This window comes from Gavialis gangeticus, unplaced genomic scaffold (genome assembly GCF_001723915.1).
Source record: "Gavialis gangeticus isolate Ggan-Ray unplaced genomic scaffold, GavGan_comp1, whole genome shotgun sequence".
In the NCBI taxonomy this organism is placed as follows: Eukaryota; Metazoa; Chordata; order Crocodylia; family Gavialidae; genus Gavialis; species Gavialis gangeticus.
In genome coordinates, this window is record NW_017729032.1 from 213,146,852 (window position 1) to 213,158,891 (window position 12,040).

Genomic DNA, 12,040 nt, shown 5'->3' on the forward strand with positions numbered 1-12,040 from the left:
CGATACAGCAAATTTTCTTTATATCAGTACTGCTCCGATATAATATATCGGACAATATATCAGTGCACTTCTACTGTGATCATCTATCAGTGAGAAACATACCTGAACTAGAAGATGTGCTAGAGGTGGTTCCTGAAGACTGTGACTGCTCCATGGCAGGACTCGTAGACACACTGTTACTTGTATTTGTACCTTCATCTGCTGTTTTCTTAAAGAAGCTGTGCTGCAGGGCATAGTATGGTTGAATTCGAGTTTTGGGATCATAGTCAAGCATCCTTAAGATGAGGTCTTTAAACTTCAAGTAGTCAGCTACAGTATGACCCGATTCCCCAGCACGACGTCCACCTGGTCCCCCCGTTTCAACTCCAAGTATGTTGTGAAGTTTACGAGTTCCAGGTGGTTTGTACTCCTGTTGAGAAGTCAGAAATTCCATGAGTTTTATTCTAGTTATAAACTAAAGCTTAAAATTAATATAATTTAAATGGATCATTGAAAAAAAAAATCAAAGTTAAAAACTCTTTGTCAATATTTTTTGATATTATATTAAATAGTATTAAAATTAATGATCCAGTAAAACACAAATTCAATCAGCATCAGTAGTCAACAAAGCTATTCAGAGAATCTACACCTTATAGAATATATATAACCTACCCTTTTTCCATCTTTGGTCTTCTTTAAGTTCCAAGTGCTATCTGGCAACTTCTCAAAGAACTTTCTTGCTTTTGGTGCTTGGTCAAGAATATGAACAGGTGGTATCCCTAGAACTTCCACTATTTTATTCATTTGATCCACCTAGTTCAAAGATAATTGTTATGAATAAGAAATTACCCAGTTATTTAGTACACATGGCAGAATCTAAAATTCAATACATAAAGGTAGGGAGAAAATGTTTGCTATCCATATAAGCTGCGGAGTTCATAATTAGTTCTACATTTAAAGAAAAAAAATTCAGAGCAAATATATTAAGTATAAAAAATTAGATCAATCAATAAATTAAAATCTGAGATCAATATCTGATGATTTAGATACCTATCAGGATACTGTTTCTACTACAATGCTGTTGACCATTCTCAAATAATTAAACAACTTTTGCTTTACAATTAATCAGATTAAAATGCAAATTAGAATGAACAGTCACTTATTCTAAAAAATTACAGACCTCATTTGCTCCACTAAAAAGAGGCTCTCCAGTATGCATTTCAACTAAAATACACCCAAGGGACCACATGTCAATTGCAAGATCATAAGGCATTCCCAGTAGCACCTCCGGTGATCGATAAAAACGACTTTGGATATACTGGTATATCTGAAATAAAAGTATTGAAAAAAACCAAATAAACTTCTACATAGTATTATCTTGATTTATATATTCATCACTTACAACAGGAAATTGCCTGAAAAAGTAATTTTGGAATAGGGGAGAACCACAAAGAAAGTTTGACATTTTAATAAACTGCATTTGTACTATGAAGTCAGAAGTGTTACTAACAGTACTCAATACTAACTAGTACTCACTCACAGAACCTACACTGCTACACTTTGCTTCAATCACAGAAACACATTTTTAAGTATTTATCTTGTTCATTCTTTTGAGTTTATAAATATTTTCTCCATTGTCCATCCTATTTAGATTTCTGTTGACTACCTGCTGTAGGTCATGAACACACTTCTTCACACTTCCCCCCAAACACTTACAAGTACAATATTCAGTAGCACTTAATGATTTGGAAGCTTAAGTTAATTTTTCAGTTACTTAAGGACTTGCGACTCTATATCCCATTGCCCTGCAATGAACCTTAAGATGTCTGAAAATTCTGCTTTACAGGAACCTCTGTCAACTGTCTGCCTCATGGCTTTGTCTCACAACTGCCAGCCATGGCAAAATTACTCTGCACGTTGGATGCTTCTTCACCAGCTGAAAATCAGTCAGTAACGGAGTAACCTAGCTACAATGATAGGATATCAGAGAAAGAGAGAACGGTTCTTAACATGTTCTATGTGAATTGCTATAATTTCAATATGCAGACTCCCAATTAAAATTAAAATACCATATTTACTCAAATAGAGGACCCTGATTATAAGATGACCCCTCCATCAATTATATTCTATATATGGAAAATTTATAAATTTGTCATAATTTTCCAGGTATAGAATCTAATTATTGGAAGGTTTGCCTTGAATTAGTCCCCAGCCCACTGCCACAGCAGAGAATATAAATCTGGGGAATCAGGTAGCCCCTTTGCTCTCTGCTTCCCCAACTTATTCTTATTCCCCCTGCCAGCCCCCTCCCCCTCTCCTTACTGTCAGACCCTGCTCTCCATTAAGCAAATGGAAGTGAGAAGCAAATTTGAAAATGACAAACTTGAAATTAAACATGGCCATAGCAATTTGTATGTAGTACCCATACACTCAGTTCATTTAGAATTGATCCATGTTAGCTTGTTTGAAACCGCTACAAGTTTTAGCAGTGGTACTCCATTAAATACACTTTTGAGCAGCACTTGGGCACCAGACTATGCGTGATATTAGTCCAAAGCCAAAGTCTTCTGGTTTACCACATATTTAATTGGGTTGGGCCCCACCAGAGTCAACAGCATTTCAAGCCATGGTGACCCCACAGCTCAGCACTACTCAGTATGTGTGTGTACCCCCATACAGAGGAGCCATATGCTTATTAGCCATTCACTCATGACTGGAACTAAGTGTCCTTGCCATGAGTCCTGGGATCCTTCAAAAATGTATATGCAGATTAAGTGTAGGGCAATCTAGTCCGGCTTCACCTCATGGAGAGTGGGGAAACATTAATCATATGCGCCAGGTTAAGAGAGGGATTTTGGGTGAACTCTTTGGGGGCTCATTTCATGATGTGTGCTAGACAATTAAGAATGGTGAAGAAACAGGAACCGTTAGAAATAGGAAAGAAAGGCACAACTCAGCTGTGGGAGTGAAGAGTAAGTCAAAGTGTATGCAGTGTAGTGGCTCACAAGGACTTGAAAAAGAGTCAGCAGAGAGTAGGACTGCACTTATTGGGCATTACTCTATATCCTATTCAGATGAGCTGCATTAACATATCCTTGTGGTAGGTTCCCATCAGTATGTTTGCCCCATATGAGCTATGTGTTTTATAGTCATGATCAGTGCTGGCTGCACTTAATCAAGTTCATAATTGGTTTTTAATGCTGAGCATATGCTGCTTTTGGTAGTTTAATGATAGACAATATATTTAGTGAAATTTCCTTCTATGCAATAAGACAAGGGGCATTTCCCTCCCCTCCCCCTCATGTCAATTGGGAGGGGAACCTTGTCTTGTATTGGAGTAAATATAATACAGTAAAATCGCTGTTATCTGGTACTTCACCAACCGGAATACCTTACTAACCAGAATTTCAGTGCCGCACCACTTTGCCTCCAGCTACACCACTGAAAGCAGTGGGGGACACAACTTTGCCTCCTGCTGCGGGGAGTGGGGGGACCGGTGGCAGGGCACATGGGGAGGGAAAGTCTGCACCCATATAATCCTAAACTAGAGGTTATGTACTTATAGTTAAAATTAAAGTTCAATCCCTTTTTCTTTTTTTTCTTTTCCCCTTTTTTAAGGCATCCCTCAATATTAGTCATATACTTATCCTCGAAAACACACACAGCACTGGAGTTGGTAGTTCAAGATACCCTACTGCCCAATAAATGTGTATCTATCTTCATCTAAAAGGAAAACCTCTAGAACTTCAAACATATACAAAATTTTACTTACACTAGTACCACTGTACTCAATGTGTAATTACAACTGTGAGTCAAATCTCCCAGGTATGTGTTTGCTGGGTTTGTGGCCATATTCACTAAATTACCTCCCCCTCTTTTTTAAACCACTAATTACAATGTTTATACTAAAAGAGAACTTCTGAATTAACCCATCCCAAAATACTAATATCCTAAAGAAGGAAAGGAAAGAAATGCAAATACAAAAAAGGAAAATACTAATGAAAATATTTTATACACTGATTACTATTACACCACGTAAGGCTTCTATTGCCAAATCCAGGTGCACAATACATTAGCAAAGTAACAGGAAAATATAACTAAGAATATAAAAAGTCAAGTTTGTTAAAGAAGTTCTATACATAACTGAAAAAATAAAAGATCTTATCCTGTACTCCTTTTTTCTGTTGCCATAATTATATAATAAAACAAAAGAGAAACTGTTTCATAAATAGCAACTTCCTCAAGACTGAAACACAGCAATGAAAAAGCACTGGGATTTTCATTTTTAAATTTATCATTTCTCAAATTTTTAATCAAGTATACATTGATATGTAAGACCCACCCTCTGTCCAAGCTGGCAAGAACTGCCAAAATCAACAATCTTGATAGCGCTCCGTTTGGGATTACACAGCAGGATATTCTCAGGTTTTAGGTCACAGTGAATGATACTAAGTTCAGGAGTCGCCAGGAAAAGCAGTGCAGTGCACATCTGCTGCGCAAACTTTCGTGTCAGGTTCAGTGAGACACCTCTGAAGTTGGTGTTCCGCAACAGGTCATAGAGGTTGTAGGACAGCATTTCAAAGACTAAGCAGAGATGGTTTCGGAACATAAAGTGGCGTTTCAAATGCACTTTAAAAGGAAGAAAGGGAATAATTTAAGTATGTTTGTTATCACCAGTACACACACACACACACACACACACACAAGACACATACAACAGCACTTTAATAGATCTATTGGAAGTTGAATTTGAAAATCTTGGTTCATGGAATGTTTGTTAAATCAAGGCTTTCAACCTAATACTAAAACTACATACTCACACTATATCACTATTTTGCTACATGCTAATGTAACACTTTGTAGTTTTCAGGATTTTAAAAGACATTTCATCACATAATACAGTGTGTAGTTCTATTTTAGATATGTATACCCTCTAAGTTAAAATATTTAAAAAACTTACCTAGAAATATAAAAACGTATTTCTAGATGAACAAATATGATACTGAATAAAATAACTTAAACAATCCTGAATAGATAATTTAGTATTAGTGTAAATTAACATTTTTAAAATATGTATTTCCATATCAAGATAAATCAATACAAAAACATAAAATTAAGATCAAAGCTAGTATTTTTAAACTGTTAAAACACAGACACAGGGTAACAGAAGATAAATGCATTATCTTCCCCTCTATACTTCTTCTCAGGCTTCCCCTTCCTCTGTTCTGATTCTTCCCCATTGACTTCTATCATCCTTCCCTCTGATTCCCTAATTTCCCATTCCAAAGAACAGGCTATTAAAACATGATTTTTTAACAGACTTCTTCTGCATGCTACCTGGCTGTCAATTCAGTTTTTATTATGAAATTAAAAAGACAGTGAAAACACCCCCCCCCCCCCCGAAAAAAAACTGCATTTAAATCAACTGGAATAGAAAGGCTTCTGAAGTTTAAACCTATTTTTTGTGCTCTGACATGGTAAGAGTAATAATACTTACTTGTGACTTCTCTGTTTTATTAGAGATCCTTGTGTGTTTTGAAAAATAAAACACACTACTTAACTATCTGTTTCCTTCTGTATCCTGGTTTTCTGAGTATAGGTTAAATAGCTGAAACTCCTCCCTGTCTTGACATATTTTATTGTTGGTCCTATCATCTTGTAATCTCCTTGGATCCACAACTCAACTTTACAACACCACTCTCCCATCACTTAGTACAAGGTGCACAACAAAACTTTTAACTTTATACTAAAAAATGGCTAGTTCCTCTGCTGGTGGAAAAAGAAGTACAGAAAGGAAATACTAGGAAATACGAGATCCTTTTTGTACTCCAGTTGACATCTCGTCCCAGAAACAGGAAGCTAGCCACGCTAGTCTGATGTCCAGCAGAAGGCAGGATAAATATGCACCTTACAGGTGCATCAGAAATACACAAAGCTGAAGTCCAAGTGAGCTCAAGCTTGCAAAAGCTTCCGCATCTCTAATTTAGTCAGTCTATAAGGTGCATCTCTACCCTGCCATTTCTTAGAAAGCAAGAACTCAAACATGGGAAAAGGCTACATTTAGAGGCACATTAAAACACTTAAGAGCTAATGGTACTTGCACACCAGCACAGAGGCTGCTCCTTAATGTTGAATTCCAATGCATCGGAGCAGATTTGATTAATCAAGTCTGCTAGAGTGTGGCAATTGCCAAGCTCAAGCAGCCTCCTGTATCACATGTATCAGCATCTCTGTGCTTAAAAACAGTGGTGGGGGCGCTTGAACTAAAGCTCATTGAACAAGCTGTAGTTCAAGCACCCTCACCGCCATTTTTAAGCACAGGGACGCTGATACAGGAGAACCAGCAGTGCTTTAATTAGAGCGGTTCTCCAAGAGCCATGACTATGCTGCTTTCAGTGTGCATTGGTGTTGCAAAGAAGCAGTATGGCTTAATTTTCAAGCTTAAGCTTAATTCCTTTGAGGAAACTGATACAGATTTGGTCAAATGAATTTTTATGTAAACAGTAAGAAGGACTTGTACGCATTAGAAGTGCTAGCTGAATAAAACTTAAGAGCTTGGATCTATATTTTTCCTTAAGAGAGAGTAAGCAGTCTGGTTTTCTATGCTCAGGCGCACTAAATAAATAGATCTGAAAGGATCCAGACTCCAAGGATATGTTAACTGAAAAAGGGATAAGACATTAGGGATGAAAGTAGGTGGATGATGTATTATAGAAAGCAATGAGAAATCTAACATGTGTAACACCCAGATGCTCTTCTAGAAGAAGTACTAGCCATTAAATAAACTTTGTTTTTTGGGATAAAAGGGTAAGATGAATGGAAGAAATAGTTCAAAGGCATGTTTGCAAAGGGCCTTCAAACAATCACTTGTGCAAAGCTTTATAAAGAATGACTTCAGAGCAAGTAATCAGTGGTTGAAAACTTGGCAGCCCATGTTCAATTCTGTACCTTAAAACTATAAAAAGCTGAAGGTGTGTCCCGTCATAATATCATATATAAGGATGAAAATGTTTTCCTGGCAAGAAGCACTAATCAAATCACTTCTGGCTCAACTACACAAATACAGAATATGCATTTATGTATTTCACAGACCCTGCACCATCCTTTGACCCAAACAGGCATCCAAGACCAAGACATTAATCTGCAGTCAGAGGATCCATCAAGGCATACCTTACAAAGTGTCTTCTCTCTCTGCTTGCTTACTAGCTGAAGGAGCATTTTATATTCACTGTTGGTATCAATATTCTGTCATAGCACTGAAAGTACTAAACTCTGGAATTCAACAGATACTGTTACAGGATCCTGAAGTGAAACTGAAACCAAGTCATCAAATCTTAGCAAGACATCAATAGCCTTAAACAGCTAAACAAAGAACAAGTAAGAAAGCACTATGTACCTGAATGTGCTGAATTAATTATTTTGTCTTGTAGATTCTCTGTAATGAACAAAAACCAAACTTTTGCTGGTGGGATCACAATGAGTCATCAGCAAGTCCAGTAAGCAACTGACTAACGCGGATCTTAAATACCAACCCTTCAGAGGGCTGCTGCTATTGTAATCAGGCAAGTCAAAAGGAACACAAGTCATGTACTGCAATTGGTGCTGATCCACTGAAAGCCCAGGAAATGACTATCCTGACTAGTTGATCAATGTAACTTAAATATGCAAGGGCATTTCTGCTAAACATACTGAACAAGCAATATCTATTTTAAACTTATGAAGACACATACATTGGCTTAATGTCTCTAGTTATGCACAAGACTGAAAAATATATACCCATAAAATTCCCAATCAAGAATTCCCCATTAGAATGTGCTGAAGTGTCTTGCTATCTCAGAAGGGTTACCTACAGAAAGGAGACCTCTACTGTGGATTTTAATCAAATATTCAGTATACTGATCTGGGAAGAGAGATGATTCAAGTTTGATGAAGTGCACAAAATAACGGACTTGCTTCTTGTTTTCAAAACATACTGTACAGAGTTGTTGGAGTTAAAACAATCAAAAGGATGCCTGCAAGCTTATTGCAGATTTACAAAGGGATCTTTAAAGATATGCACCCCTCACCCCACCGAGCTGGAAAAAAAAAAAGTATCAACTGGGTCTGAACTAGTTTCTTCTTGCCCCTTGGAACGTTAGGTTTTCTGTAAGAAAGATCCATACGTGAATCCATCAGGAAAGTGTGGGGGGGAAATGAAGGTGGAAAATATGTTTTCGTGATGAGGAAGAAACACTGAGTTCCTGCAACGTTTGATCCAAAACATATTTGAAAGTGCTCCCTTTGAAAAAAGGTCAGAAATCAAATTCATCCAGTTCTGGAATTCCACCCTCCAGAACCTAAGCCTAGAGTTCTTTTATGAGTCAACTAGGAGAGATAGGGTGATTAAATCCAAGACTGCACTGTACAGAAAGTTTGAGACTGACCAATTACCTTCCCAAGCATTTTTTAATAGAGATTCACTGAGCACAGATTTATGACCACTTTGGGGATGCTTTATAGAGAGGCTTTGGCAGTGTTCATAAAAACTGTTGGCAATGGACTTAATTATGATTTGCATAGATTTTAAGTTGTGATCCAAAAAAAAAAAATAGAGAAATACAGTCCTTTTATACAGAACAAGAAAACCTTCTAACTGCAGACATAACTGTAAAGTCTACATAGAGTACAGTCCCCCAAGAGTCAAACATAAAAATATGCTCAGCCATCAATAATGCAGATCTGGCATCAGGTCTCTTTCAACCCTCAGGTGATTAATTCTTCAACATCTAAAGTAAGCTGGAAAACATCCATTAGACTTCTGCTTTGGCTAAAAAGGTCTCCTTGGAGGAGAGGGAAACTACTTAATCAAATCACATTAGGATAGTTGGCAATGTCTTTAATGTCTTAATTTCTGAGGGAAATAACTTGACATACTGTCAAGCAGTGCTCTTGTACTTTTTCAAATCGAACAACCGTGGTCCTTTTCTTTCAATCTGACAAGTTCAGGTATCAAAAGGAAACATTTGACAAGTCCCAGCATTCTCCATCCACTGGATACAACAGGAAGTAGATGGGGAGTTTGGAGAATACAGAAACAATTCCTGACCATGCCCCAAGCAGTTTCCACGATGCCTGAAGAAAAAAGTGAAATGAGAAAGGTAGCCACAGGTTGTCAGAACCCACTGCAGAACTCTCATTATCCAAAGTCGACACAGAGTAACAGATTCTCTCTGCCATGTCCTCCTAGAAGGCTAAGTTTAAGAGCTGTGCAATGTTTGGCTCTGGCTGGAAAGGTAATGAAAGCTGTTATTCCTTTTTAGAACATACCTAGCAAAAGCAGGCAATGTTAGATTAATTTGTACCAACAGACAGACTAACTGTTTTAAACTGACCACCATTGTAAAACTAAATACACAAATTCAATATAAAAACTAGTTGCAAGGTCCTGGGCTCTACAACCCAGTTCTCAGGTATTTATAATTCATTACATAAGAATAATATTTAAATACCTATATAGTATTTCATTTCAGTGTCATGTTTGTTCATAAGCTCGAGAAGTCGCACTTCAATCTGGGCTTGATTTAAGAAAGCCTTCTTGTTCTTTATAATTTTAATAGCCACCCACTCCTGTTCCACACGATCATAAGCTTTTACAACCTATGAAAAAGAAAAGAAAAAAAGACACATACACTAAACAACATAACTCTACTTTAGTTATTCAAGTCCCTATGTTTTTCATTAACAGTTATTTAGAGAGATCTTCAAAACCAAGGAAGTTTCAAATTATGGATTTAACATTTTTTCATGAGACTCATTTTTCAAAAAGCACTTGAGGATTTTCATGTCTTATTTAATCCTACAATGAAGCCACAGGTGATCTGTGTGACATTAATTTTCATGATAAACATATCACAGAAGAGAATTCAGACTTCTCTGAGAAACTAAACCAAATAATCATCTTTCCTAAAGTAAAAGTATCAAATCAGCAAAACAAATTTAGAAAAACCTAACAGAGTAAAAATCTTTTTTCAAGAAAATGCTCAAGATTCAGAAATATTCTGTGCTCAACCTCCCCTTTCCAAGCCTTATATTGTGATGTTACATATTTATTACATAACCCATCATACCATGCACTTATGTCTCGACCACAGATAAATTTCAGTTTAAAGTTTCTACAACACAAGGCAACAAACTTACGGACTGATATCAAATTCAAGTTAAAGAGTTTGATTAACTTGCAAAATCAATTACTGACATGCATGCTTGAATACATTCAAATTTCATGTTTAATAATGGTGAAAAAAACCCCAAAAGAATGTTTATTCAAAATTACCGTATTGGAAGGGTTTTAAAATAATGAAGTAAATCTTCCATGAAACAGAGATGCAGGCTAGGTAGTAACTAGATGTTACTTATAAACTCAAAATGAGTTGAAGATTTTTAGCTAACATCAGGGTGGATTTGATTTAAATCAAATCAATTTAAATCATGATTTAAATCACTGGTCAGGAAGCCTCAATTTAATCACTGTTTTCTACAAAAAGCATTCTCGTTGTTTGATATAACCTTCATTAAAATATTCCCAAACAGGGTCTCTTTCATGGCCTTATAAGCCTGCTGCCATGATAGGTTTTCCCTTCTATCATACCATTCCCTCACTAGATCTCAAAGCAATGGAGAGAGGCTATATTCAGAAGCTTTCTCTCTCAAGACTTCTGGAATAGTCTGCTCAAAATGTTTCTCTTTTGTTTCTACTGCCCCTCCCTCCTTGCATTTATCTCCAGACTCCTGCTTCATGCCCAAATCTACTTCACCCCCAACAATCCTTTATTCATTTAACGTCTTGAATCTGCTTTTCTAAAGGGAGGCGAGGGTTTGACTCTGTGTACACAAACTTGCAGAGAGACAAGAGGGCTGTTGTCTCCCATCTCCATATACTGCTGTTAACAAGGATGTTATCTCTGGAGACACAAATCCACAGTTGAAGAACTGAAACTAAGCATCACAGAGATGCTTAATGGGTTTTTCTGGACTGAGCACTGAGGGTAAGGTGGTTCTCTTTAATCTTTACTAATCTAGAGAAGAGCCTCTGGGAACCCCATAAACTTGGGCCCCTAATATAGTCCGTGGCCTGTTGTGACCTATTTATAAAACTTTTCTGAAAAGGTTACATGAATATATTGTCTCAAATAGTATATAATTAAAAGTTATAATCCTTATTCTACAATGGTATCTTTGAGCTGTAACATATCTTTATATAGGGGTTTTTTAAGCATCTTAACAACAACAAAATCTGATTTAAATAAACAAGCTAGGTGTTTAAAAAAATCATTGATTTTTATCTGCAGTGGCTAACATCCATTACCTGTCCAAAGGAACCTTTGCCTATTAAAGAGTCAATTTCATAACGATCCATCCACTTTTCCCCATTTTTCACGATATAGTCATAATTGTCATCATCATAGCCATCATTGTAAACTTTCCGCTCTTTTTTGTGACTGGAATCATCTCCTTGGCCCTGTTGGTGCCGCCTCTTCTTTTTTGCATAGTAAACCTGTGGGTGAGGAAAATACTTGGTTACAGGAACATCAATTTAAAATCTGATCAAAATAGTTTCACATATTACACCTGTTCCAATTCCAACTTCATGGTTTTACACTACTTCTCCTCAAGAAATATTGTATTTTCTGACATATAACATGGCCCCAAATATAAACACACACCCTACTTTTGGAAGGTCCCAAGAAGGCAAAAAAACCCCTTAGAGCCTGGGGGCCATATGCCAGGACTCAATCTGACACACTGGTGCTGGCCCCACGTGGCATGCCATGGCCCAATCCAGCCTGCCAGTACTTGGACTTTGGGCTGGGTCTGACCCTGAGCACTAGCTCTAGAGTGATGTGTGGTGTCTGGGGCTTTGTGCTGGTTGGGGAAGGGGGCTCCCCAAATCCCAGAAATTTTGCGGGGGAGAGGTGAAAAGAGTGGTGGCAGCATTAATTGCCTTGGCTCCCAGATCTGCCACTACTCTATTTTCCCAGCGCTGCACCCCCCCCCCCCCCCCCCCCCCCCCCCCGCCCCCCAG

The 12,040-nt window shown here is 37.4% G+C and overlaps 1 protein-coding gene across 5 annotated transcripts in view; it reads right to left on the reverse strand.

Annotated features, from left to right (window-relative positions):
* Positions 1-12,040, reverse strand: part of DYRK1A (dual specificity tyrosine phosphorylation regulated kinase 1A) — a 170,525-nt gene that overhangs the window by 11,639 nt on the left and 146,846 nt on the right. For all 5 annotated transcript variants that reach the window (XM_019524612.1, XM_019524610.1, XM_019524609.1 and 2 more), the window contains 6 exons: positions 11,324-11,512; positions 9,468-9,615; positions 4,322-4,608; positions 1,160-1,306; positions 652-792; positions 103-409 (listed from right to left, as the gene is read on the reverse strand). In XM_019524612.1, the coding sequence (XP_019380157.1) occupies positions 103-409; positions 652-792; positions 1,160-1,306; positions 4,322-4,608; positions 9,468-9,615; positions 11,324-11,512 (1,219 nt within the window). The remainder of the gene's footprint in view (positions 1-102; positions 410-651; positions 793-1,159; positions 1,307-4,321; positions 4,609-9,467; positions 9,616-11,323; positions 11,513-12,040) is intronic.